The sequence below is a fragment of the Meles meles genome, chromosome 18 (assembly GCF_922984935.1).
Source record: "Meles meles chromosome 18, mMelMel3.1 paternal haplotype, whole genome shotgun sequence".
NCBI lineage: Eukaryota > Metazoa > Chordata > Mammalia > Carnivora > Mustelidae > Meles > Meles meles.
The window spans coordinates 59,590,385-59,616,951 of record NC_060083.1 but is presented as its reverse complement, the minus strand read 5'-3'; the positions used below and the strand labels follow the sequence as shown (position 1 = coordinate 59,616,951).

The 26,567-nt window shown below is 61.3% G+C and overlaps 2 protein-coding genes across 5 annotated transcripts in view; one reads left to right on the top strand and one right to left on the bottom strand.

Moving 5' to 3' along the window:
- UBE2O (ubiquitin conjugating enzyme E2 O) overlaps nucleotides 1–21,027 on the top strand; it is a 55,067-nt gene extending 34,040 nt beyond the window's left edge. Inside the window, exons 2-18 of one of the 2 annotated variants that reach the window (XM_045985062.1) lie at nucleotides 7,336–7,395; nucleotides 7,499–7,609; nucleotides 9,193–9,290; nucleotides 9,723–9,786; nucleotides 10,466–10,609; nucleotides 11,017–11,126; nucleotides 11,273–11,348; nucleotides 11,663–12,135; nucleotides 12,523–12,677; nucleotides 12,934–13,046; nucleotides 13,132–13,260; nucleotides 13,927–14,016; nucleotides 14,983–15,679; nucleotides 15,965–16,101; nucleotides 18,352–18,555; nucleotides 18,648–18,705; nucleotides 18,860–21,027. In XM_045985062.1, coding sequence (XP_045841018.1) covers nucleotides 7,336–7,395; nucleotides 7,499–7,609; nucleotides 9,193–9,290; nucleotides 9,723–9,786; nucleotides 10,466–10,609; nucleotides 11,017–11,126; nucleotides 11,273–11,348; nucleotides 11,663–12,135; nucleotides 12,523–12,677; nucleotides 12,934–13,046; nucleotides 13,132–13,260; nucleotides 13,927–14,016; nucleotides 14,983–15,679; nucleotides 15,965–16,101; nucleotides 18,352–18,555; nucleotides 18,648–18,705; nucleotides 18,860–19,530 — 3,390 coding nt within the window. In that variant the 3' untranslated portion in view covers nucleotides 19,531–21,027. Of the gene's footprint in view, nucleotides 1–7,335; nucleotides 7,396–7,498; nucleotides 7,610–9,192; nucleotides 9,291–9,722; nucleotides 9,787–10,465; nucleotides 10,610–11,016; nucleotides 11,127–11,272; nucleotides 11,424–11,662; nucleotides 12,136–12,522; nucleotides 12,678–12,933; nucleotides 13,047–13,131; nucleotides 13,261–13,926; nucleotides 14,017–14,982; nucleotides 15,680–15,964; nucleotides 16,102–18,351; nucleotides 18,556–18,647; nucleotides 18,706–18,859 lie in introns of both variants that reach the window. The other variant, XM_045985061.1, reaches the window with a different exon arrangement.
- An 898-nt stretch (nucleotides 21,028–21,925) lies between these two features.
- On the bottom strand, nucleotides 21,926–26,132 carry SPHK1 (sphingosine kinase 1). 3 transcript variants are annotated; one of them, XM_045986506.1, is made up of 6 exons: nucleotides 25,879–26,132; nucleotides 24,154–24,357; nucleotides 23,654–23,803; nucleotides 23,476–23,570; nucleotides 23,269–23,384; nucleotides 21,926–23,014 (listed from the first exon to the last, which is right to left on the bottom strand). In XM_045986506.1, the coding sequence occupies exons 2-6, from the start codon at nucleotides 24,161–24,163 to the stop codon at nucleotides 22,225–22,227; spliced, it is 1,161 nt and encodes a 386-aa protein (XP_045842462.1). In that variant the 5' UTR covers nucleotides 24,164–24,357; nucleotides 25,879–26,132; the 3' UTR covers nucleotides 21,926–22,224. The 3 variants fall into 3 exon arrangements, with proteins under 3 accessions (XP_045842462.1, XP_045842461.1, XP_045842463.1); XM_045986505.1 differs by lacking the exon at nucleotides 25,879–26,132 and adding an exon at nucleotides 24,989–25,218; XM_045986507.1 differs by lacking the exon at nucleotides 25,879–26,132 and adding an exon at nucleotides 24,665–24,981.
- Nucleotides 26,133–26,567: the final 435 nt, after the last annotated feature.

Sequence of the window (26,567 nt, the reverse complement as noted above, 5' to 3'; positions counted from 1 at the left end):
TCTTTCTTCCATACTGCCCAGACATTTCCAGCTGTCCTCTCTCCTCCCCAGGCATGTGAGGCCCTCTGGTCATTTGTGTTTTGCTGGTAAAACCTTCTGTCCTCAGGTGGGCAGCTCGCTGATTGTTGTCAGGCGTTGTCAGGGGCTGGCCACGTGACGGTCAGCTGCTCTGAGACAGTCCTTGCCCTGGTATACGCTGGAACCGCTGACCAGGCGTACCCCCGGACCCAGTGTGAACTGGGAACTCGGGCTTAGGAAGGAGCCAGAAGAGGAGCCTGGCTTTACCTACACTGCCACTTCCTGCCCCTCCAGCTTTCCTGTTCTGGAAGCCCCCACACTGATGTCTGGAAACGATGTGGAAAGAGTTCAAGGTGGCCCACCCCCACGGTGTCTATGTGTGAACATATAGATCCTGGGATTTTTGTTTTGTTTGCTAACTTTTGGCTCCAGACCAACTTTTGATGGGAAGAGGAGTCTCTCTCCCCTTGATGTAGCTGGCCCCAACCCGAGCCAGAGAACCGGCCGAGCCGGCCACCGGGACTGGGCAGATAGGTTGGTGGGGTGGGACTCTCGGGCTTCTCGAAAGTGAGCGGCCGTAGGATGTACGTTTCACATCGTGACCGAGGACACGCGTGTCAGCTGGACGCAGCTGGAAAGGTTTTCTCTGAATGGTACCATGCCACTTTGTGTCATGTCATAGATTCTTTCCTTTTCTCCCCCTCCCCAGTATTGGCCATGAACCCCTAAATTGATTTCGTAACCCACTAATGAGTCACAGCCACAGTTTGAAAAACACTGCTCGAGGGAGTGTTCCACTCTAGGACTTCCAAAGCTTCTCCAGAATTCCTCACTGACAGCATATTCCACTCGGACCTGCGTGGCCTCTCTGCCCCCCGGGTGCATTGGCCCTGGAGGGGAAAGGGTTAAGGTCTCTGTACCAGGGCCGCCTAAATTCTTTAAAGGCAGTGTGTACTCCTTGTTTTGTATTTGTATGTTCCTCGCTAGCCCTCAGTCTGCAGGAAGCGCTAGAGCTGACCTGGGGGTGCCATGGGACTGCCTGGCCCCGCTGCCAGGTCGCCTTTTCCCTTTGCCTTTATTGCTTCCCGATGGTGAGGCGCCTCAGGAGCTCTGCCTTCCGAGCACATCCCGGGCGATCCTTTTCCCCGCTGCTCCGGTCCCCGCACCACCACTCTGGGGCCGGCCTCAGGGCTTGTGGCCTCAAGACTGCTGATGCTTTGGGCTGGATGGTTCTTTGTCGTGGCACCAGGGGCAGGGTGGGGGGCCGTCCTGTGCCCCGTTGGAGGGTTAGCGGCATCCACACCTGCCACCTCCCAGAAGCCCCCTTCCCCAGTGGCTGATGGCCACAAACTGTCCAGACGCTCCAGATGCTTTCTGGGAGGCAAGGTTGCCCGCCACCCCCCACCCCCGCCCCAAGAACCGCCGGGCTCATTGGTCTCCCTACGCATCCCTACAGGGTGTTCTCCACCCAACAGCCAGAGGGTCCTTTCAATATCGTTGTCCTGCGTGCTCGCTGCTCTGAGCCTGCCTGGGGCATCCATCTCCGTGAGGATGGAACCTCAGGTCCTTCCTGCCCTTCGTACCAGCCTCGCCTCTGCTGCCCTCCTCTCCGGCCGTCCAGCACGCCGGGCACACGGGTCTCTAAGGCAGCCCTCTCTCTGCTTGGAAAGCTCACTCCCCTCTTGGACCCAGATCTCTGGTCAGATGTCACCTCGGAGTGGCCTTTCCTCACCAGCTGTGTAAAATAGCTCACCCTTGCTTCCTCCCGTTCTGCCTCTCACCCCGGCCCTCGCACTGCCTTGTTTTTCTGAATGGCACTTAGCACCACCTGACCTGTGCGTGCGTGTGTTCCGCACGCGTGTGTGTACGCGCATGCGCGCGCGTGCAGACGTGCGTTGTGTGCGTCTCCTCCTCTGCCACGCTAGAACGCAAGCTTTGTGAGGGCAGGCACACAGGAGGTGCCAGTCATCGTTGCTCAGAGGAGTCACCGCCTCCAGAGCTGTGCCAGCGTCCCCGTCCCTGGGGCAGAGGTGCCGTCGGACACTTGTTTCCAGAACAGACAGGAGCAGCAAAGGAGGTCCCGTAGTTCTGTCCCCAAACTCTCTGAAGTAACGCATGCCCCCTTTAAAGATTTTATTTATCTGTTTGACTGAGAGAGACACAGCCAGAGAGGGAACACATGCGAGGGGAGTGGGGGAGGGGGAAGCAGGCTCCCCGCTGAGCAGGGAGCTCGATGCGGGACTCGATCCCAGGACCCTGAGATCGTGACCTGAGCCGAAGGCAGGCGCTTAGGGACTAAGCCCCCCAGGTGCCCCCACGCATGCCCCCTTTAAAAGCCAGCCATGGTTCCTTCTCACTGAGAGACACGTGAATGCTTTGTTTTGGTATCTTGTTTTTTTCTATTTAGAATCCTCGGACAGCTACCCGCTGCCTCCAGAAATGTTGATGGTCACTGCCTCAGAGGTGGTTCATTGTTGTAGAGCCAGTAATGACCCTTGAAATCTGCCCATCGCCACCTCAGATCCCACCCTGGTAACCGTTTTTTTTTGTTTTGTTTTCGTTTGTTTTGTTCTGTTTTTTTAACTGCCGTCAGGGTGCACGTAACAGAAACACGTGGCTTTGTTTGAAGTCACTCACTTCATTTATTTTATTTTTTAATTATTTTTATTAACATGTAACGTATTATTAGCCCCAGGGGTACAGGTCTGCAGATCGTCATGCCTGCCCCAATGTCCATCACCCAGACACCCCATCCCTACCCCACCTCCCCCCAGCAGCCCTCAGTTTGTTTTGTGAGATTAAGAGTCTCTTATGGTTTGTCTCCCTCCCAATCCCAACTTGTTTCATTTTTTTCCTTCTCTATCCCCCCAGTCTCCCTCCCTGCCCTGCCTCTCAAATTTCTCATATCAGAGAGATATGATAATTGTCTTTCTCTGATTGACTTATTTCGCTCAGCATAATACCCTCTAGTTCCATCCACTTCATTATAAATGGCAGGATTTTGGGGTTTTGATGGCTACATAGTATTCCATTGTATATTCCACATCTTCCTTATCCATTCATCTGTTGATGGACATCTGGGCTCTTTCCATAGGTTGGCTATTGTGGACATTGCTGCTATAAACATTCGGGTGCACGTGCCCCTTCGGATCACTGCATTTGTATCTTTAGGGTAAACACTCAGTAGTGCAATTGCTGGGTCATAGGGTAGCTTTATTTTCAACTTTTTTTTTTTTTAAAGATTTTATATATTTATTTATTTGACAGAGAGAGGGAGAGAGATCACAAGTAGGCACAGAGGCAGGTAGAGAGAGGGGGAAGCAGGCTCCCTGCTGAGCAGAGAGCCAGATGCAGGGCTTGATCTCGGGACCCTGAGATCATGACCTGAGCTGAAGGCAGAGGCTTAACCCATTGAGCCACCCAGGCGCCCCTGTTTTCAACTTTTAAAGGAACCTCCATGCTGCTTTCCAGAGTGGTTGCCCCAGCTTGCATTCCCACCAGCAGTGTAGGAGGGTTTTCCTTTCTCCGCATCCTTGCCAGCATCTGTCATTTCCTGACTGGTTAATTTTAGCCATTCTGACTGGTGTGAGGTGGTATCTCACTGTGGTTTTCATTTGTATTTCCCTGATGCCGAGTGACGTAGAGCACTTTTTCATGTGTCTCTTGGCCATCTGGATGTCTTCTTTGCAGAAATGTCTGTTCATGTCTTCTGCCCATTTCTTTTCTTTTTTTTTTTTTAAAGATTTTATTTATTTATTTGACAGAGATCACAAGTAGGCAGAGAGAGGCAGGCAGAGAGAGAGGAGGAAGCACGCTCCCTGCTGAGCAGAGAGCCCGGTGCGGGGCTCAATCCCAGGACCCTGAGATCATGACCTGAGCTAAAGGCAGAGACTCAACCCACTGAGCCACCCAAGCGCCCCATCTTCTGCCCATTTCTTGATTGTATTATCTGTTCTTTGGGTGTTGAGTTTGATAAGTTCTTTAAAGATTTTGGATACTAGCTCTTCATCTGATCCATCATTTGCGAATACCTTCTTCCATTCTGTCAGTTGTCTTTTGGTTTTGTTGACCGTTTCCTTTGCTGTGCGAAAGCTTCGAACTTGATGAAGTCCATAGTTCATGTTTGCCCTTGCTTCCCTTGCCTTTGGCCATGAGACGCACATGGCTTTTGTATGTGGACTAGTCGAGCTCCAAAGTCTGGCGAGTTCCGCAAGCAGGCACAGCGCCCTCTAGGGGTAGCCTCCAGCCTCTGGCACCTGCCGTCTGGGTGCCTGATGTCTTCCTCTTCAGCACCAGAAAGGAATAGGGCGTTGAATGCCTGTATAATCAGGAGAAGAATCACGGTCTGTTACAGGAATTCCCGCCAGGAATAGGTTTTACTCTGCCCTCCTCTCTGCAGCTTGGGGACGGATGAGCTTGTCGTGTGGTTAAGAGAATGGCTTCTGGAGCCAGTCAGGAGTTCAAGTCAAGGTCCACATGTGGAGCTATGTGACCAGGAACAAGTTTCTCATTTTCTCTCCATGTCAGTTCACTCATCTGTAAAATGGGGACGACAGTAATAGTGTGTACTTCACAGCACTGTGGGTAAAACACAGCAAGCGCAAGAGACCTGTTTGAGACGTAGTCAGCGCCAGTTGCTGTAGGCAGAGGACACCGAGCTCCCGAGCCCCCAGGAGCGCAGCGGTGCTCTCCGAGTGGGGACACGGGGAGCCTTTGTGATGTGGGCAGCACATGGTGGGAGCAGGGAGAGGAAGGGGGCGTTTGGAAGGAACGGTGCAGCGGAGAGGCACACAGATGGGAGAGGACTGGCTTGTTTGGATGAAGGTAGTGCCCTGCGTGGGTGGGACACAGGGAGTTGGGAAGGAAAGTGTTGAAAGAGAAGGGAGACCCTTGCACGTTGTCCAAAGCCCTTCTAGATGCTCTTCTGATTTTTCTGGAATTCCCAGGGGAATTCATCAGATGAATGGCCGCCACGCCCCTCTCTCCTCCTTGTTGCTTCACTCTGCTCCACTTGGCATTGTCAGGGCTTTGGAGAAATGTCCCTCCTTGTCACGGAAGGTTGTTAGAAGAGCCTGGAGACCAGGCCTCACACTGGAGTGGACCCTGGCAAAAGGCCAGGCACAGGTGCAGAGGGCCACGTCTGGAGGACAGTGTTTGCCAACCAGGCCCCCTCACCCTGCCTCTGGCCTTGTGGTGATGCCAGCCTTCACTTCTGCCTTGTTCCCGCATCAGCCTCCAGGCGGGAGCCTCAGTTTCCCCCGTGCACTCAGGAGCAGTGTCCCACGGCCACGGTGCTGTCCCTTCGGGATCTCTGCCTGTGCTGCTCCCCTCCCTGCTGCTCTGTCAGGGACCCACGCAGACCCCCAGGTGGGGACACGATCTGCGGGCTCAACTTGGGGGCTTTTCTCAGGGATGCCTGAGCAGACGAGGCAGCCTGTGCCCGAGGCTGCAGCTCCCAGCAAGGATGGCGCCCCCATGCCCTGCACAGCAGTCCTTCTCCCCCTGGATTTCCTGGCACTGCAACTTTGGTTTCTATGGCAACTTGGGAAGACTTGCAGTTGTGGCTTTTTAAAGTCTAAACTGGGAGCAGAGGTTTGAGGTAGGTTGGGATAGCACTGAAAATACCATGTCCCAGACCAGCGCTGTGGGCACAGAGGGTCACGGGACAGGAAGTTCTTTGAGTCAGAAAAGTGGCACCATCATCCCAGCAGAGCCTGAGCAGAGTTCCCTGTGCCCCCCGCCCCCGACTCATGGCATCTTTGCGCAGAGTGGAGAAGAGCCTGAATTCAGAGGGTCTCCACCTGTGGCTTGGGGGCCAGTGGAGTCGGGAGGAGTGGTCACACCTGGCATTTGCTGAGTGCTCACTGTGTGCCAGCAGCCCCGGGCCCGTCTGTGCTTTCGTTGCCTTGTTAATCCCCGACTCGCTGTGAGATGGCTGCCCCCACCCCACTCTGCATAGGGGGGCGCAAGCGATCTGCCCGAGGTTTTGGAGCGGGCACATCTCCGTGTCTGGCTCAGGGACCCTGGAGTTTAACACCTGGGCTCACTCTTGTCTGGCTCGTTGGCTATATTCCCACGTAGGAAAAACCTCTATCGCCTGTTGATGGCGGAGCCCATTGCTTCCCCCTTTACTTTTTGGGGTTTTTTAAAAAGATTTACTTAATTCGCCTCTACACCCAGCATGGGGCTTGAGCTCATGACCCCGAGACCCCGAGATCAAAAGTCCCACGCTTTTCTGACTGAGCCAAGCAGGCACCCCTCCCCTTTAGTTTTTGAAAGTTCTATCCTCCTGATAGCAGGGTTGTCTTAGCCGTCATCCCCACAGTTTCGGGGACCTTGAGCCAGGGTCATATTTTTAATGTCTCCATTCTCGTTCCAGGGTGGTCACCTTTCCATGCTCCAGGCCTTGGAGTAGGGGCAGTGACCTTAGGGGTCTTGGGTTGGGCGTTGTTTAAGAGAACAGCTCTCGCTTCCCTGTGGTTTGGGGTGTTGGAGGTGCCCGTCCCGAAGAGATGGGTAGTCGCAGAGCCTCACCCACGGCTCCATGAAGAACTCTGGAGCAGCGCCCCGGGTTAGCGGAGCCAGCAAGCGAGACACGCTGGCCTGGTGGAGGACCGTCTTCTGCCTGCCTGTTGCCAGGCCCTGGGCCTGGCAGAGGGAAGGGAGGGCTCTCGAGGGGCCCAGCTGTCCTCAGAGGCCGCTGCTGCGGGGTGTTTGCAGCAGGATGGGTCAGGTGCTCGCCGTGCACGTGGCCGGGCCCGGAGCCGGCCGTCCTGAGTTAGCCCACACCCGCGGGCCTCCACAGCGCACGAGATACGGACTGGGCTGCGGCTGGCCACAGAGGATAGCCCAGATTAGAAGGTCGTGTCGAGTGATAGCAGGCCTCGGGGTGACCCGTGTCACACTCACCTTCCGCCCTCTCTGCTCAGCGCTCAGCAGCAGGGGCCGGGCAGGCGCTTGGAGAAAGGAGAAAAAGGATTTCACTCCCAGCAAAGTGCTTTGCCGGGTGAGGGGCTGCCGAACCCTTCATGAGGGCGAGGCCCTTCTGCCATCTGCCACTTCGCACTACTGCCCCATACGGTCGCAGTGACTGTCCATCCCCATTGTGCTTGCCTCTGCCGGGTGGGGAGGCAGCGTTTGAGGGTCGGCCTCTCGGTCTGGGTGCGATCAGAGCGGGCTGCGGCACGTGCCGAAGCTGCCCCCGGGCTCTGTGCGGCCAGCTGGACGCGTGTGAACACGTGGGTGAGAAGTTGGGAGAAAGATGCAGCTTCCGCGGACATCAGAGGCCATGGTGTCACACTGTGCTCTCCTCCTCAGCTGAAGCTCGAGGACCGCTCCGTGGTGCCGCGGGACGTGGTCCGGCACATGCGATCCACCGTGAGTCTTGGTGCGGGGGTGGCCTGGGTATGGTCTGGGCCGGGTCTGCCCTGGTGGCAGGGACCGTGCGCCTCCTCGCGCCTGGATGCCTTCTCCTCCCCAGGACAGTCAGTGCGGCACCGTGATCGACGTCAGCATCGACTGTGCGGTCAAGCTCATCGGCACCAACTGCATCGTCTACCCCGTTAACAGCAAGGACCTCCAGCACATCTGGGTGAGAGGCCCTGCCTGACAGCCCCCCTCCCGCGGCCCCCGCACCCCTGCTGCACCCGCCCGGCACTCAGGCAGGGGGACAGCCTGCTTGTGTGTGCCCAGGGCAGTGCCTGGGGCTGCTGGGGCGTGAGGTCGGGCACATCCCTGTGCCTCCAGCGTCGCTGGCTGCTGTGACTCTCATTACCTCGCTTCCTTTCCTCTCTGTCGCTTCCTTTTTGAAAAACAAATTTCTTCGTTCATTTCTTTTCTAAGTGATTTCAAACTCGGGAGAAGCTGTGAGTTCCTGTGCTCCCTGCGTCCTCGGGCTCCTTGGCTGTGAGCCTTTCCCTCCATTTGCCCCATCATGACCTTCTTTCTCCCGTCCCCCCATTTCCTTCTCGCTGCCGCTCTTCTCTCTGAAGCCTTGGGAAGCCGGCTACGGATAGAATGCCCCGTGGCCCCTGGCCCCCAGTTTAGGAAGTCAGCGCTGGGGCGCAGCTGTCCCCCCGTACCCTTTCTCCCCCTCCGGTCCAGGATTCCATTCAGGAGCACAGTCTGCCTGGAGCTGTCAGCGCTTGGATTCCTCATCTGGAACCACTCCCCAGTCTTGCTTTTCATCCACCCCCTGGCACCTTCCACGGGCCGACCCTCAGCGTGGAGCTCTGTGCGGTCGCCTCCTGACCAGACCCAGGCACTTGCATCCTCAGCAGGGCCGCGCAGTGACCCCTGAGCTCTGCCTGGCCCCCTGTGTCCGGAGGCCACTGCCCGGGGCGGGGGTGGGGTTTGACTCTGATCCTAGCCGTGTCTGCCACACCTCCCCACGAAGTCCCCTCGCACGCCTTTGCGACAGATTCTGCTTTGTGAGGAGGTGCTCTGAGATGGCGGCAATAACCTGTCGCTTGTGAAACCCCAGTCTGCTGGCCCTGGCCTCTGTGAGCCTCCCCCTGCCCCCGCCCCCACAGCCAGGGCTCCGACAGCCTCTGACGGTCTCTGGGGGCTGTAGTACAAAGCCCGTGTTCTTCCTTATGTTGAGAAGTCGGCATTCTGTGTGGAAGGGCTGAGGCTTCAGCCTCATTTGTGAATTTATTCATTTGTTTTTTACATCTGGGTGGACTCAGATTCCTGTTTTGTCCAATCGGTTGTAATCCGTGACTACCATTATTTGTTTTGTTGCTTGAATTATCCCCGATTTGGCCAGTAAGAGCCCCTTTGAGCTGACATCGGTGTCCTTTATACCTTATCTCTCTCCTTTTTTTTTTTCTTTGCTTTTTAAGCACTTTCTGACTTTCTACCTTTCCTGATCCAGCCCTGGATCATTTGTCCAAAGAGCCTTGGTTCCTTTCAGAGGAGAATGGTATTCTGGTTTTGTCTCCTTGCCACGAGGCAGCTGCCCGCCACGGCCTCCTCCACCCTGGGAAGGGGAGCTGGGCTGTGGCCCAGAACTCCCCAGGGGTGGGGAAGGCCAGCTCCTTAGGCCATGGCCAGTTGGCCCAGGCGGGAAGCGCTCTGGCTCCCTCCTCCTGTGTCTCAGGGTACAGAGAGGGACGGGTGTGCTGCGTACCAGTGCACCTGCCGCCTCTCAGCCCCCGTTCCCTCCGTCTGCAGCCTTTCATGTATGGCGACTACATTGCCTATGACTGCTGGTTGGGGAAGGTCTATGACTTAAAGAACCAGATCATCCTGAAGCTGTCCAACGGTGCCAGGTACGCAGTTCGCCATACGGGGCGGCGCAGGGGCCGCCCGGGGACAAGGAGCCAAGGGTGTTTTCTCCCGGGGCCCGTGAAGACATGTACTGCAGGCACTCGGGGCCCGACCATGGACTGGTCTCCTGTCGCCCTGGCCTCGTTTAGAGTATCCGCTAGGGGCTGATGCTCTATTTTAGACACTCTTTAATGGTCGCGAGCTCTCCCGTATGGGTTAGGGTCTGGTTTGTTTTGAGGGAGTTACTTGTGCAAATGTGGAGGCCGAGCTGTGGGTAGGAGTGAATCCCGCCATCGCAGGGCCTGCCAGCATTATCGATGCCTCCGGGTAACTCCTTGTGATACTGGTCGGCACCGCTGTGTGTCCTGCGGCCTCGCCTCCCCTGGGGCTCTGTCACTGTGCCCCATGGACCGAACCCCTGTTCGCCGTTTCAGGTGCTCCATGAACACAGAAGATGGCGCCAAGCTCTACGATGTCTGCCCCCACGTCAGCGACTCTGTACGTGTGCCCCCCCCCATGCAGGCTTCTTAGGGGGCGGGCTTGGGGGGGGCAGGATTCATGTTCCTTTGCCCCCTGGGCTGCACGGGAAGGAGGACTGCCTAGCAGCCAGCTTGGGGGTAGCCCAGGCTAAGCAGGTGTGCCTCTGGGCCGAGTGGTTTCCAACAAAAGGGGCGCGTGCGTACCAGAACGTCCAGAAGTCTGGGTGTGGGCAGGAGGTGTTGGAACTTTTCTTTGCATTTTGTTAACTCGAGCTCATTCTTTAAAAAAATATCTACGGCAGTAGAGTCTGTACACTTGTTGTTATGCTGTGATACTCTAGAACAGTCGTGTATGACCGTGCTTTATAAGTAAGTATGGCGGTGTGGAGGTTACAAGAGCAAACAGGTTTGGGGACTGCTGCCCTCGAGAGTCCTCGAAGTGTCTCCTGACCAACAACGTGGACATGGCCTCGAGAGTGTGTTAGAATGAGTCAGATGTGCCTTCTCAAAAGCTCGCCGGCTGACTCATACGCACTTTGGTTTGAGAGCTTCTGCTCTGGAGCTCGAGGCTCTGTTCCAGCTTGGGGGTGGGGGGCAGCATGCAGGGGTGAGGCGAGGGAAGGGGTGGATGCGGAGAGCTCCGGCCCTCGAGGAGGTCCCACTCACAAGGACTTTTCCTCTGGCCCCAAACCCCGCAGGGTCTCTTCTTTGATGACTCCTATGGCTTCTACCCGGGCCAGGTGCTCATTGGCCCTGCCAAGATCTTCTCTAGCGTCCAGTGGCTGTCGGGGGTCAAGCCTGTGCTCAGCACCAAGAGCAAATTCCGAGTGGTAGTGGAAGAGGTAGGGGCCTCTTCCTGGGGTGGGGGGGGCACCTCCTCAGCCTCCTGCCCCAGAGCTGAGCTGCAGCCCGCTCCCGCCTTGTCTGCTCCGAGGCCTAAGCCCTACTCCTTAGCCCTTTGATGGGAAAGGGCTCTAAGTAAAGGGAAGCCAGGGTGTGCTCATGGGGTGACGGCGAGGCACATGACCCCCAGCCTGACCGACCCCGCCAGAGCAAGGTGGCGAGTGGCAGGGGCCCCCGGGGTGAGGCTGTGGTGGTTACAAGTGGAGCCGCTGTGGGGGTGTCCTGCTTGGGGCGCTGTACTGTGATGACCCGCTTCTTGCTCTGGAGGGCAGGTGGGCTCTGGGCAGCTGCTGGACTGAGAGCTGTTAGCTGCTGACCAGGGCCCTGTCCCCCCCACCATCCCCAGGTGCAGGTTGTAGAGCTGAAAGTCACGTGGATTACCAAGAGTTTCTGTCCAGGGGGCACGGACAGCGTCAGCCCCCCGCCCTCTGTCATTACTCAGGAAAACCTAGGCAGGTGAGCGGCCCCAGCGTGCCCACTCCAGCCCCAATGGCACGCCTGAGCAGGTCTCCGGGCCAGAGTCGTAGGGGAGCCGAGGTTGAGGGTGGTGTGCGGGGCGCTGTCATCAGCCGTGGCCCAGTCCCCGCTTCTCTCCCTCCCAGGGTGAAGCGTCTCGGATGCTTTGACCATGCTCAGCGGCAGCTGGGGGAGCGCTGTCTGTATGTCTTCCCAGCCAAGGTAGAGCCGGCCAAGATTGCCTGTGAATGTCCAGAAAAACACTGCGCCCAGGGGGAGGGCTCTATGGCCAAGAAGGTATGTCCTTGGGGTTGGGATCGGTGGGCATTTGAGGAACTGGCCTTGAGCTATTTCCACAGCCAGGAAGGACAGTCTGTGCTTTAGGCCTTGGGGGGCAGCCCTGATCACCCTTGCAGGCCACCTAGGTGTGTATAGCTGCCCCCCCGCAAGCCGCCTGGGTGTCCCCCATGCCCAGGGTGGGGCCGTGCTGGCCCTGCGGCTCCACAGCGCCCGTCCTCCTTGCTCTGCCCTCCCAGGTGAAGCGTCTGTTGAAGAAGCAGGTCGTGAGGATCATGTCCTGCCCCCCGGATGCGCAGTGCCCCAGAGACCATTCCATGGAGGACCCAGGGAAGAAAGGAGGGGCCAAAGCCAAGAGCGAAGCAGGGTCCGTCAGCCCCGAGGAGACGCCTGACGGATCCGCCAGCCCGGTGGAGATGCAGGACGAGGGCTCGGAGGAGGCCCAGGATGCGGGTGAGCAGCTGCCCCCCTTCCTGCTGAAGGAGGGCGGGGACGACAGGCTGCACTCGGCCGAGCAGGACGCAGATGACGAGGCTGCTGACGACACGGATGACACCAGCTCGGTGACCTCCTCGGCCAGCTCCACCACCTCCTCCCAGAGCGGCAGCGGCACGAGCAGGAAGAAGAGCATCCCCTTGTCGATCAAGAACTTAAAGCGAAAACACAAGCGGAAGAAGAATAAAATCACTCGTGACTTCAAGCCAGGGGACAGGTAAACCCGGAGGGCAACTTCTCCCTCCTGGCCGAGGGTCCAGCCTCACGCCGTCCCTTTGGCACCTATACACACACACACACACACACACACACACACGGGCTGTGAGCCCTCTGCAGGCTCGGGGGTGCCCAGCTGAGGCGACATCGGTGCCCAGGGTTGGCCTGGGTGGAAAGGAGAGATCTGGGAGTGGGGGTGGCAGGTAGCGTAGTGGCCCTGGCCCTGAGTCTGGCCTCTGGGACCACATTCGCTGAGCTCTCCCAAGTGAGACCTTTCTCAGAGGAGGGCGCAGGGCGCAGGAGGTGTAGGCGAGCACATAGGGACCTGTTTGTCTTCCTTCCCGCTCATTTTGTGCGGCCTGGCTGGCTGGTTGTGCCGCGCCCGCAGGGTGGCCGTGGAGGTGGTGACCACCATGACCTCGGCAGACGTCATGTGGCAGGACGGCTCCGTGGAGTGCAACATTCGCTCCAACGACCTCTTTCCTGTGCACCACCTGGACAACAACGAGTTCTGCCCCGGAGACTTCGTGGTGGATAAACGAGGTAGTGCCGGCTCTAGACGGCCGCCTGGCCAAGGGCCTGGGCCGGGCTTGGGAAGGGTGGGCGGGAGGTCTCGGGCAGGGAGGAGACTCCCTCTTGGAAGGTGACTCGCTTTTTCAAGGACTGGGACAGCCTTTTCCGGCCTCCCCCGGCCTAGCCAGGGAGCCTCGGGGCTGTGTGCCCTGCCATGGTTGGGATGTCGGGGGTGGTGGGCGGCGCCACCACAGCTCCTGAGACGTTCTCTGCTCTGGTTCCCCAGTCCAGAGCTGTCCGGACCCCGCTGTCTATGGTGTGGTGCAGTCTGGGGACCACGTGGGCCGGACCTGCATGGTGAAGTGGTTCAAGCTGCGGCCAAGTGGGGATGACGTGGAGGTGGGTGTGTGCAGGCCACCCTGCTGCTTCGGGGTGCGCTGGGTGTGCGGCCCCTGCGCTCGTGACAACCCGTCCTGTCCTCCAGCTGATCGGAGAAGAGGAGGACGTGAGCGTCTACGACATTGCCGACCACCCCGACTTCCGGTTCCGCACCACCGACATCGTCATCCGCATTGGCAATACCGAGGACGGAGCTCCTCATAAGGAGGATGAGGTAGGGCTCCCCGCCAGTTCAGGGTGGGGGGCTGTCTCTCTGCATCCCGTCCAGCATCTGCAGGCCCTGGAGGTGCCGCCAGGGGGCCCCACGAGACCAGATCTGGAAGACCTCTGGGCTCCCCATCCGCCTCCTGTGTCTTCCCCAGAAGGGCCGCTGCCTGATGGCCTCCCCAGGGCTTCTCCTGCCAGTCAGGGTCAGGGTCCGACTTCATGTAGCTGCTCCCTGAGCCCTGGTGGCTCCAGCTCCTGGTCCTGAGTGCCGTACGGGCGCGGGAGCGGCTGGAGGAGGGGCTGTGATGGCCTCACCATGGGCCTTGGTGAGGAGGTAGGAGCATCGCCTGGGGCCAAGCAGAGGAAGAGTGGAAACAAAAGTCCTGTGGCAGGAAGCCCATCCCGAGAGTATCAGGAAGACCTGGTGAGAGCAGATGCTACGAGTAGGAAGGGCGTTAGCAGGGGTCTGTGCCCGTGACTGCCTGTGTTGGAACCAGAGGGTCCCATGCTTGAGCTGCTCACCGCGTGTGGCCTCTGGCGGGCACCCGTGTCCCTTCCCTTCTCATCGTCTCACCCTTGTTACCCATTGCCAGAGCTCCCTTTTAGAGGTGCTCTGGCCCTCCCTGTCCCCTCAGAGAGCTCCTCCCTTGACCCTGTCCCATTTGCCCCGCAGCCATCGGTTGGCCAAGTGGCCCGCGTGGACGTCAGCAGCAAGGTGGAAGTGGTGTGGGCCGACAACTCAAAGACCATCATCCTGCCCCAGGTGAGCCCCGGCCCCAACCAGTTGGCTCACAGCCGTGGCCGCTGGGCTGGGAGCCCTGGCCTGTCCCCTGTCCCTTCTCAAGGAACAGGACAGGCTCGCAGAGCTTCCCGGTGAGGGTCTCTTCTTTTGGGTGTGTGGGTCTCAGGGAGAGCCTGGGAAGAAGGGGGCATCACCTGCCGCGTGCTGGGATGGGGGGCGGGACGCAGGAGAGCAGGGGGGAGGCGCCCACAACTGGCCCGAGTCTTGCCCCACCTGGAAGGCTCCCAGGTTGCCGGGTGTGTGCAGATTGTCACAAGCCTTCTGGGTTTGCTGCGTCCCCCTCTCCCCATGCTAAGAAGTGCAGCTTTGCTTGCTCTAGGACAGAGTCTTTCCCACCAACATTTCTAGGAAAACGTCCCCGATCAGGCAGAGAGAGGAACAGCGGTGGCGTCCCCGTCCCAGCTCAGCTGTTCTCTGTACTGGTTATTTGCCCCTTGGAGCGGATCCTCCCTTCCCAGCCCCCCTCTCCTGGCCCCTTTATGGGGTGCGGGAGGGAGTGGCTCACCCCTTGGTCTGGGCGGCTGTTCCAGGAACACGGGAACAGGATGTGACACAGTCCAGCTCTGCTGAACCTCCCACTCCTAGTGCATGTTCGTAGCCACAGAGGGGGCTGCCCGAATCCTCCGGGGGCGGGGTTGGATTTGCCACCGACGGCTAATGGTGGCCAGTTGACACGGGGGCAGAGGAGCCCAGAACAGCCCTTGGCTGCGGACTGGGGCTTCAAGCCCTGCGGGCGGGTGTGGGGCAGGCAGAGGCCCCTCCCAGAGACCCAGGGACACGGAGAGGCCCAACAGCAGAGTCCAGAGCGGGAAGTGGGGAGAGGCTGGAGGGGGCGCACTGAGGCCTCAACCGCCAGCTCAGGGTTGGGGGTCTGCCCCGGAGCCCGGCAGAGCCTCTCTGAGCTGCCTGGTGCCCGTCTGCCCCCAGCACTTGTACAACATCGAGTCTGAGATTGAGGAGTCGGACTATGACTCCGTGGAAGGCAGCAGCAGCGGGGCGTCCTCGGATGAGTGGGAAGACGACAGCGACAGCTGGGAGACTGACAACGGGCTGGTGGAGGACGAGCACCCCAAGATCGAGGAGCCCCCCATCCCACCCGCTGAGCCGCCGGCAGCGCCCGAGGAGGACAAGGGGGTGGTGATCAGCGAAGAGGCCGCCACAGCCGCCATCCAGGGGGCTGTGGCCATGGCTGCCCCCGTGGCGGGGCTGATGGAGAAGGCTGGCAAGGACGGGCCGCCAAAGAGCTTCCGGGAGCTGAAAGAGGCCATCAAGATCCTGGAGAGCCTCAAGAACATGACCGTGGAGCAGCTTCTGACGGGCTCCCCCACCTCCCCCACGGTGGAGCCCGAGAAACCCACTCGGGAGAAGAAGTTTCTAGATGACATCAAGAAACTGCAGGAAAATCTCAAGAAGACGCTGGACAACGTGGCCATCGCAGAGGAGGAGAAGATGGAGGCAGTGCCGGACACGGAGCGCAAGGAGGAGCGACCCGAAGGGCAGTCACCCGCGAAGGCCGAGTGGCCCAGCGAGACCCCCGTGCTCTGCCAGCAGTGCGGCGGCAAGCCCGGCGTCACCTTCACCAGTGCTAAGGGCGAGGTCTTCTCCGTGCTGGAGTTCGCGCCCTGTGAGTTCACCTTCTCTGCGCCGCTCCCCTCCCTGCTCCCAGCTGCCGCCCGAGCGAGGAAACCATTTCCCTGGTGTGGTCACTGGTTCCCTGGTGTGGTCACTGGTTCTCTGGTGTGGTCACTGGTGCGGATGCCAGGCTAGTGGGTGCGAAGCCTGGGGGCTTATATTCGCCGTCTGGGGAGCACACCCAGCAGCTGCTCCGTCGGGGCCCACAGGGGCGGCGGCCAGGTAGAGCGCTCAGGGCTTGCCGTTACGGGCTGACCCCTCTTTGTTCCCCTTCTAGCAAATCACTCTTTTAAGAAAATTGAGTTCCAGCCTCCGGAAGCCAAGAAGTTCTTCAGCACAGTACGGAAGGAGATGGCCCTGCTGGCTACCTCGCTGCCTGACGGCATCATGGTCAAGACCTTTGAGGATAGAATGGCAAGTAGCCTGGAGCGCGCTCGGTGCAGGCTGGTGCGGGCCTGCTTGCGTGGGTGCTTGGTGCCGCGGAGGCGGCCGGCTCTGGACACCTGGAGCCCCGGGACTGAGCAGCCCGGGAGGCCGCCCACACCCCTTACAGGGCAGGGAACCCGACTCAGTCGGGGTGGGGGCAGCGGGGAGGACTCCCAGGCCCGTGTCTCGACCACACGGTATGTTCTTTTCCCCCTCCTTTTACAAGTTAGTTTGAAAGTACAGTTATTACCTGAGTACTGTTCTTTTGAATTACTGGAACATCACAGAAAAAGCTGACGTTGCCTTTGACCAGTCCTCGCCCAGCCCCTCGCTGTCCTGACTTCAGGAGTCTTGTGGGTCTCCTGCAGAAGACCTTTTATGTGTTCACGTTGTCCTGTGCCACCAGAAACATCGTTCTGTGACTTGTCTCACGTGAACGGTCCGGCACCGTGCGCATCGTCTGCGGTTTGCTTTTCTTGCTCAGTGGGCTCGTGTTTGAGACCTACTGATGTGGGTGCTCGTGACCTGGTTCCTTCTCTTTTGGCTACAGGCTAGTCCTCCCCCACGTGGCCATGTCCCACTGCCTTCTCCGCCCCTCTTCCTGCGGCCCGGCCCAGGGTTGTGTTGTGCCGCCGGAGGCGGTGTGAGCGCTTCCCCGTTCCAGGCACAGGCAAGCCCGGTCCGGCACCTCATTCAGTCCACACCTCCACTGGGCCCCTGCTGGGTGCTGCGCGGTGTGCGAGACACTGAGCTTGAGTCTGACCCCGGCCCTGGCTGCAGCGCAGCCCTGGTCAGAGGGGCCACAGAATGGAAGAGAGGCACCGCTTGGCCCTGCCTGCGGCAGGCTGGAGACCCCAGAGTGGGACTGCTCAGGGTTCTTTTTTCTTTTTTCCCTTCATTTTAGGTTCTGGTTTTTGTTTTTGTGTTTTTTTTAATATTTTATTTGACAGAAAGTAACACAAGCAGGGTGAGTGGGAGAGGAAGAAGCAGGTTTCTTGCTGAGCAGGGAGTCCAATGTGGGGCTCTATCGCAGGACCCTGGGATCATGACATGAGCCGAGGGCAGACGCTTAATGACTGAGCCACCCAGGTGCCCCCTCTTGATTTTATTTAAATTGAGTTAACAGCGCCTGGGTGGCTCAGTGGGGTAAAGCCTCTGCCTTTGGCTCAGGTCATGATCCCGGGGTCCTGGGATCGAGCTCCACATCGGGCTCTCTGCTCGACGGGCAGCCTGCTTCCCCCTCTCTCTCTGCCTGCCTCTCTGCCTACTTGGGATCTCCGTCTGTCAAATAAATAAAATCTTCAAAAAATAAGTGAATGAATGAGTAAATTCAGTTAACATAGGCTGCGCTATGAGTTTCGGAGGTGGAGGTCAGTGACTCATCAGTTGTATGTAACCCAGTGCTCACCCACCACGGGCCCTCCTGAATGCCGGGCACCCAGGCACCCCATCCCCCCACACCCCCCACCCTGGCTGCTCAGGGTTCTTAATGACACTTTCGCTTTTTCTTGAGTTTTAGTAAAACTTTGGAAAAGTCCAGCCTGTCTCAGCTCTGCTGAGAGAAGGGAATGGCATTTTTTCCGAGTCTCACTCGGAGGGACAGGAACGTAGTGCATTGTCTTGAGGCCCGCAGGGTGACCCCCATAACAACGTGCGGGAGCGGATTCTGTCCTTGCCGTCGGTCCTCCGCCTTCGCTGTCTGTGCGTCCCGCGTTGTCACGGGCCTCGCTGCTTGCCGTTGGCGCCACCACCCGCACCTGACGCAGACACACAGCGTCTGCGGGGCGTCTCCCCGAGGACTAATGACCTTGAGTCTCCTTGGGGTCTGCCAGCATTGCGGCGGGGTTCCGGACCCCCTGCTCCCTCTGGTTCCCTAAAAGCAGGTGTAGCCTCGCCCCCCTGCACCGTTCTTTCATCTTCTAACTAGTTGTGATTGTCGCTGGCCTGGGTCGGGGTGGGCTTGGGGCAGGGCTTTTAAGGAGCAAGATTTAAAGTAATGACTTGCGATGAAAAACACCTGGTGAAGTAAAAACAGGTTGGGATAATCCCATTAATATCAGAGTGGACAGATGCTGCGTAGGCCCACACAGGGATGTTTCCATTTAGCTCCTCCGTAGCGGGTGGTGTCTGGAGTCCCTGGGTGCTGCCCCCACCCCCCGCGCACACACCCCTGCCCCCCGATCCAAGCAGGCACCATGTGCAGAAGCGCCCACCAACCTCCGCCTTCCCTCCCTATAGGACCTCTTCTCGGCCCTAATCAAGGGCCCCACTCGCACCCCCTACGAGGATGGCCTCTACTTGTTCGACATCCAGCTCCCCAACATCTACCCAGCCGTGCCCCCCCACTTCTGCTACCTCTCCCAGTGCAGTGGCCGCCTGAACCCCAACCTGTATGACAACGGGAAGGTGTGCGTCAGCCTCCTGGGCACGTGGATCGGAAAGGTGAGTGCAACGCCAGCCAGCCAGGGCGAAGGACACCTGGCCAGGGGTGGGCGTCTGGGCAGAGGTGATCGTGCTGTGTGTGTGTGTTTCAGGGGACAGAGAGGTGGACGAGCAAGTCCAGCCTTCTCCAGGTGCTCATCTCCATCCAAGGTACAGTGGGCAGGATGGGGGTGGTTGTGGGGAAGCTGCTGGAGGGCCCAGTGACTCTGGCCTTCGTGTCCCCCACCTTCCGCCTGCAGCTCCGGCCGCCCTCGGGGGATCCTCAGGCCAGCTCTGATGGGCTCCCCACCCCCCACCCCCACAGGTCTGATCCTGGTGAATGAACCGTACTACAATGAAGCGGGCTTCGACAGCGACCGGGGCCTGCAGGAGGGGTACGAGAACAGCCGTTGCTACAACGAAATGGCGCTCATCCGCGTGGTGCAGTCCATGACCCAGCTGGTGCGGCGGCCCCCGGAGGTGTTCGAGCAGGAGATCCGGCAGCACTTCCGCACTGGCGGCTGGCGGCTGGTGAACCGCATCGAGTCCTGGCTGGAGACCCACGCCCTGCTGGAGAGGGCCCAGGCACTGCCCAACGGAATCCCCAAGGACAGCAGCTCCCCAGAGCCGCCGGCCGTGGCCGAGCTTTCCGACTACGGCCGAGAAGAACCTGAGGACGGAGGGCTGGCCCCCGGAGAGGCCTCCCAGGGCTCAGACTCGGAGGGCGGCGCCCAGGGCCTGGCCTCAGCTAGCAGGGACCGCACAGACCAGACTTCGGAGGCAGCGCCTGACGCCTCGGTGCCACCCAGCGTCAAACCAAAGAAGCGGAGAAAGAGCTACCGGAGCTTCTTGCCCGAGAAGAGCGGCTACCCCGACATCGGCTTCCCGCTCTTCCCGCTTTCCAAGGGTTTCATCAAGAGCATCCGGGGTGTCCTGACACAGTTCCGGGCCGCTCTGCTAGAGGCGGGCATGCCTGAGAGCACAGAGGACAAGTAGCCGCTTGCCTCCAGCAAGGAACGTCTCGTGGGGAGAGGTCAGCTGCTGCCCGCTCACTCCCTCCCCTGGAATCGCCCGTCTTCCCAGTTTTCCTTTGTCCCCAATGCAGAAGCCCCTCGTTGCCCTCTCCCCAAGGTGAGTTTGATGCTGAAGTGCAAGAAGTTTCTTGAGATGCTGCCGTTTCTTTCCCGAAGCAATCTTTCAACGGGCCGGCCCCCAGTGGCAAAGAGGATCTGAAACCTGTTGCTGATTTTCCACTTGCCGCCCGGGCAGAGGGTCCCGGCACTAGCTCCCTTGCTGACCTTCTCGGGCCTGACACGAGGGCTCCGTGGGGGTCCACGTGTCGGGCAGCCCGGCAGCAGGACGAGTGGCCGTGCCTTGCATGAAGTGTGGGTTGCGCCAGAAGTTCCTCCCCCCCCCACCCCTGTCAACCTCTCCCGTGCCCCTGTAGCTTCCCTGTTCCCAGGCCCCCCTGCTGCCACCGCCACCGGCCCTCCCTTGTCCCCCTAGCTGGGGAGCTGTAGCTGCTGTCCCTGACTCCTGGCTCTGCTCTGGACCATTTAGACCCCAGGATAACTCTCAGGCCTGTTGAACTTGCTCTCTAAGAGAGGTTGGGACCAGGCTGGGTTCAGGGGGCTACCCAGGAAAGGCAGCGCCCCTCACAGGTGACACGGAGTGAGGACCGGGGAGCTGCTGGAAAAACAGCAGCGGGTGCCTTGCTCTGGCATTCCGGCCTCCGCCGCACCCCAGGGCCCCAGGAGGCGGAGCAGCAGCGCCGACGAGGTGGGGCCGGTGCGGGGCCTCTCCCGCACACTCTGCCCCCGCACTGTCAAATGCTAACCCTGGGAGGCGGCCGTAGCTCACTGAACACAGAAGGAAGGAGCCAGCCCCACGCGGCCTCTGGTCGCTTACGAACTGCAGGCTGGATCCGAGGGGAGGGCGGCGGCTCGCAGGGGTTCTCTTTTCCTCGCAGACAGGCCCAGAGGTTTACAGGTTTTCTAAGCTTTTGATAATGTGAAGCTCCAGGTTAAGAGGTTGCTGTTGAGCACACCGCAGCTATGTACTTTTTGGTGTATGTATGTAATATTTAAGGTTGAAAGAAGATCTCGAAAGCAAAGATATTAACTCTTATTAGAAAAAAAGACAAAAAAAAAAAAAAGCCAAAGCATGATGCGTCTTGTCCGCCTTAAGCCGGCTCCGTGCCCGCGCTGGGCCCTAACCGCCCGGCGCGCAAGGACGGAGCCGCGCCACGGGCCGCGGCGTTTGGAGCCCCGAGTCGGTATCTTGTTTGAGAAACATCCGGAGTGACTGGTAGGGCTGTGCTTCCCAGTGCGTTGTTCATGTGGAGATGTGAATGCCTACTGCTTAAGACGTCTGTATAAAGTGCTGTGTGATTACACTTTTTTTTTTTTACTTGCATTTTTTTTTTTTTGTTTGGCTCATTACAATGTACAAAAAAAGACTAGGTGGCACCATTAAACCTGCCTCTGCCATTCATCTGGGCTCCGTCGCCTTTCTTCCCCTCTGGGGCACCCCATACATTCCTCCCCGGGGGTGGCAAGACCCGTGGCCAAGAAGGTTCACGCCACCAACACCTTCCACCTTGCCCGGTCTGCGCACGCACCTTCCGCCTTAGCAGTTGTGGGTGTCCCGGGGCTTGGGAGACCGGGGTCTCGTTCACTGGGTCAGCGCTCTTGTCTGTGGGGACGGCTTGTGTTCCATCTTTCCAGCGCTGGTTTCCAGCCTTATCTGCCAGCAGCGGCTGTGGTCCCTGGGGCTTTCCAGACGCTGGGGGAGCCCGCATCGAAGCACCTGGCCTGGCCTTTAAGCCAAAATGGTTTCCAGTTTGGGGACCTGGTATCGGCCCCTCCCTGCTTTCTCCTTTTAACTCCCCCTACCCCGCCCCGCCAAGGACCTGGCAGGGTCGGGTAGAGGAGGCTGGGGGAGCCCTAGAGCCCTCACTGGAGGGACAACAGACTCCTTTGAGGAGGGAACAACTGCCTCCATTGTGGCTTTGTTGCTCATTTCCCTAATGCCCCAGAAATCAGACCTTTTCCCCCTTCACGGAGGCCAGCTGGCTGTGCGGCCCCAGGTAAGTCGTGCTGACTCTGAGTCTGTCTTCCACATGGGGTAGGCCGTTGGCTGAGCTCCCCGGCTTCTCCCAGGCCACTGGTGGTTTAATCATTGGGGCAGGACCCCAACCCCTGCTAAAACAGACGACGACGACAACAACAAACGCAGCCCTGGTCCCGTGGCCACCGCCAGAAGTGACACCAGGAGTTAGTGCCCCGCATTGGCCAGTCCACTGCCCACCACTGGGCATTGCTAATGGGAAGTTGTAGGGCCTGGCAGGAGCGAGACCCCACTCCCTCCCCAACGCCTAGGGTAAGACCAGTACGCTGGGAATGTCACTTTATTTGGATCTGATTCATGGGGTTGGGCTCCCAGAAACAAAATGGGAGTGGCTTCCACAGGCAGGGAGGGCCAGCCAGCCAGGCTTCTGGCCCAGAGCCTTATTCTGGCCTTGGGTAGGCAGAGCCTGTCCTTCCAAAGCACAGCCTCCACCTTCCCACCGTCTTCAGGGGCCCTCCTGCCCACCACACGAGCTGTGGACAGGCCCTCCAGGCGTGGGAGAAGGTGCAGCGCTCCGAGCCCCGAGGTGACCAGGAGGCTAAGGCACGGCGAGGCCCACAGTCACGAGTGCTCTCTTTGAGGAGCTCCCTGCTGGGGCTTCTGGCTGGGTGGGGGCTCCACGCAGCCGCTGACCATCCAGATGTAGTCTGGGTGCACCTGGCCCTGCACCGCCTCGCTGACCATCAACTCGCCATCCACGGCAAACACACCCTTCCCGTCCTTGGGCTCCAGGCGGAAGGCAACCACAGGCACGTACACCAAGTAGGGACAGTCGTAGTCCATGTGCCTCCCCTTCTCCATGGCCAGGAAGAGGCGCAGCAGCATGGCCCGAGACACGCCCGCCCGCACGTAGAACAGGTGCATGGTGCCGGCCGGACACCGGCCCATGGGGGCCGCGAACATCTCGCTGCTCAGGTGCGTGTGCAGCAGCGCCAGCACCAGCACGAAGTCCTGCTCCGGGACCACAGTCCAGTGCGGGGGCACTGGCTCCTGCAGGGGCACGAGGTGGGCATCCGCGGGCCCCTGCTGCTTCTGCCGCCCCACAGCCGCGGGGGCGGGCCCCTGGGAGACCACCCGTTCCGCGGGGAGGTAGGCTAGCGTGCCCTTGTAGACGCGCAGGGCTGCCAGGCGCAGGAAGGTGCCCAGGGTGAAGCGCATCTCCCCTAGACGCCGAAACTTCTCGCTCTCCAGATCCACGTCGGCGATGAAGCCCCACGCCAGGCTCAGCACAGAGAAGAGCCGAAGCCCCGAGGCCGTCTGCAGCGACAGCAGGTTCATGGGCGCCAGCAGCCGGCGGCACAGCAGCAGCGTGCAGTTGGTCAAGAGGTCCTCGTTTGTCACCTGTTCATAGCTGCAGGGGAGAGAGGTCAGAGGGAGCTGGGCAGGAGGCCTCACCTGCCCTCCCCTTCCTCTGCCTGGGGACTTGAGGCGTGCAGGGGAACACTGGGTCCCTAGATGGAGAGGTGGAGGCAGCCAGCTGGAGTCACCCGGAGAGGACCCTAGGACCGACGGGGAAGGGTGCGCCGGTACCTGGTGACTTAGAAAACCTGGCAGGAGAGTGGCGCTGAGGGGAAACCGAGGCCCACTCTGACCCTGGGCTCTCACCCGGCATAATGGTTCAGAGAAGCCGCCAGGGCATTGCCGGAGCCAGCAGGGAGGCTACACAGGGGCTTGCGGACGGCGGTCTCCCAGTCCGGCCGCTCCATGAGCCCGTTCACCACCTGTTGGAACACGGGGAGGGGTTGTGAGGGGCAGGGGGCCAGCCTGGGTAGCGACCCCCACACACCCAGCCCCAAGGGGGGGGTGCCTCACCTCATGCATCAGCCCGTCCCCCGACATGACCACCAGCGCATCCCAGCGCCCCAGCTCCTCAACCCGCACCAGCTCCCGGGCGTGGTTCCGATGCTCTGCGGAGAGACAGGGTGGCCACGGGGCATCTGAGGGGCCCTGGCAGGGAATGCTCCCCGCAACCCCTCGGGGAGGCACTCACCAGTGAGCATCAGCCTGAAGGAGACATCGGTCTGAGCCAGCAGGGGCTGCACGTGGCTGCGGAAGAGCTGCAGCGCCTTGCCCTTGCCCCCGCGCGGGTTTAACAGGACCAGCACGCGGCAGGGCCGGGGCAGGCTCCAGGCGCCGCACGCTGGAAAAACAAGCCCCAGAAGGCCACGTCCCCAAACGGCCGCTAGGGGGCCGCGGATCACAACAGGGGTACCGGGGTGGAAACGTGGGGCCTGAAGTCCCCTGGTGAGCGAGCCAACCGAGCGGGGCAGGCGGCAGCGGCCTCCAGTGGGGAGCTCCGGGAGGGAGCACCGTGCCCTTGACGCCCCAGTCCCTGGCCGGGCCGGGCCCGCTTCTGGCCTTCTCGGGAAAAGTGATTCTACTGTCCCAGTCCCTCTTCTGCCCAGCTGACTCCGGCCATTCTTCCTGGCAAGGGAGGAAGGGGACCCCCCCCACCACCACCCAGACCTTCCCCACCGGGACCCCACAAACCTGGATTCATAACCTCGACCCGCGGCTCCCGCTGCCAGGGCGGCCCCGGCGCTGTCGGGGAGCAGCCCGTGGCGGCGGCTCCTGCCTTCAGCTCCTTATCGGTGCTGCCCAGGCGGGCGTCGCGGTGCCGGCGGAGGGGCTCGCCCTCCCCGCCCGGAGCCGGGGCCGTGGAGGCGTCCGCGCCATCCCCTGCGGCTGCGGGATCTGAGGGAGAGGAGACAGCGCTGGCGGAGTCCGGAGCAGCCCCCTGAGCTGGGGAGCGCCCAGCTAGATCCTCGGACCACGCTCGGGGAGCCGCGCGCTCCGGCATCGCCTAGTCCTCTGAGGGGTCCCGAGAGCCGAGGTCTGGTGCCACCAAGGGCGCTCCCGTCCTAGAACTGAGCCCCCACCCGCAGGGCCGAGAGGTCTCTTCCTGGGGGCTCTCCTCTCAGGGGCGTCGGGCTCCGGCCCCACGATGAGTCAGAGCCCCGTGGCGCTCTCGGTCGCACCAGCTCCTCACCCGGCCCGGGACTGCCGGGGGCGGGGGGGGGGGGTGTCCAGTGGCGTAAAAATGCCAGAACTGGAGCGGACATCGCGGGGCACAAAGTTCGGCGCGAAGCGATCGCCGCCCCGAGCCGGCCGGGTGGCTGGGGCCACCACCACCCCGGGCTCCAGAGCGGCGGGGGTCCCAAGCCCGGCAGCGCCGCGGGGACGCGCGCTTCGCTCGTGGGAGCAGCGCCGGGGTCGCGCGGGGCCTGAGCCCGAGCCCGGCCGCCGGTCGCCGCCTCCCTCAGCCGAGCGCCGAGTGGGCGCCCAGGAGCCGCGAGCGGCGAGAAGGCAGGGCGGGCGGCCCTACCCAGTCGGTCCGGTTTGCCGGGGAGGCGGCACCTCCGTTCCTACAGCGGCCTAGGGCGGAACTCGGCTCGCCCGGCGCTCGGCCCCACGTCTGAGCGACAGCCGGGGCGCCGGACGGATGCTGGCTGCGCGGCCTCTCCGCCTCTGGCCTCAAACTTTCAGCTTAACTTCGCCGCCAGGCGCCGCGGTGCGGGGAGGGCGCTGTGCCTCGGCCCCGGCCTGGCCACACCCCGCGCTCCCTGCGCTCGCGAGGGTGGAACCGGCGCCTGGCGCGGCCTGGGCCCGCCCGCCCCCGGCATCACCGCGCCGCCTCCCGCACGCTCAGCGCCCGCGGCTCGGCCACGCGCAGACGCTCGGCGGGGTCCCGGGACGCGGCCACGCGCGCCCACCGCTCGGACTGGGCGACCCGCGAGGGGGAGGCGGCGCCGCCGCGGGGCGGGAGTCGGCGAGGCGCGGGGCCCCGGGTCCGGCCGCGAGCGGCGCGCCGCGAGCTCAGCGTCCCGGGCGCGCGATGGCGAACTCGCCGCGGCGCCCAGAGCCGGAGCTGCACGCTCGGGGCGGACCCCAGGTTGCCCCCGGGCGCCGCGACCTCCCGCCTCGGGGCCTTCCCCCTTGGCGCGCCCCAGCCCCAGTCCGCCGGAACCCGAGGCCCGGGCCCGCCTGGGTACCCCTCCTCTGCGCCGCGCCCGTTCTCCCCTGAAGGGTTATTTTGGCTTCGTGGAGCCGCAGCTCGGCCGCGCAGCCACCGCGCGCGAGGCAGCCAGGCGCCCCCTCCCCACCCTACCCCGGGAAGGCAGGTGACCCGCCGGGGGACTGCGGTCCGGAGGAGGGGGCCTTGTCAAGAACCTTAAAAGTTGGATCTTTTCCCCAGAGGGGACCATCGAGGCTCACCTGGGCGAGAGAAGCTGCCCCGCAGCGGGCGACCCAGGCCCACGCCCCTCACCCGGGGGAGAGCCTGGCGGTGTCAACAAGGTGTAGAGGGTCCCTGGCGGGACTGGAGAGCCACACCACCGGCGAGCGGCCCCCGCCGCTTCCACTGGCTCAGCGGGAGGAGGCAGGGGCCCCGGGAGTCTTCACCCCGACGCAGGCAAACGGGGACGCGTGTGTCTGAGTGTGAGTGAGTGTGTGTGAGAGAGAGAGAGATAAACGTGTCGTGGGCAAGGGTCTGACCTGAATGTGTCCGCGACCAACTCGAGTTAAGTCCCTGGGGGGTTGGTCGCGGAGACCCGGAGGAGGGAGTTGCCCAAGCCGACTGGGTGACCTGACCAGGTGGGGCCCAAGCGAGAAAAGGCCGAACCGCCTGCAGGGGCGGGGGTGGTCCGGGCCCAGCCCGCCGCGTGCTCGCGCGCCCACGCCTGCCGCCACCAGCCCCCCCACGCCTCGCCCTTCCCAACGCCCCCGAAAATCGACAGGAGGCAGGCCCCGCGGCGCGCGCGGCTCGGGCACGCCTCCGTGGGGTCTCTTCCGGGGGGCGCAGGCAGTGCGGCGCGGTTACCCAGCACCTGGGGGCGGAGCCCGAGGTCCCCCGCCAGCGGGGCGGCGCGGGCTGGGACGCGCGGACGCGGGGCCCCGGGGCTCGG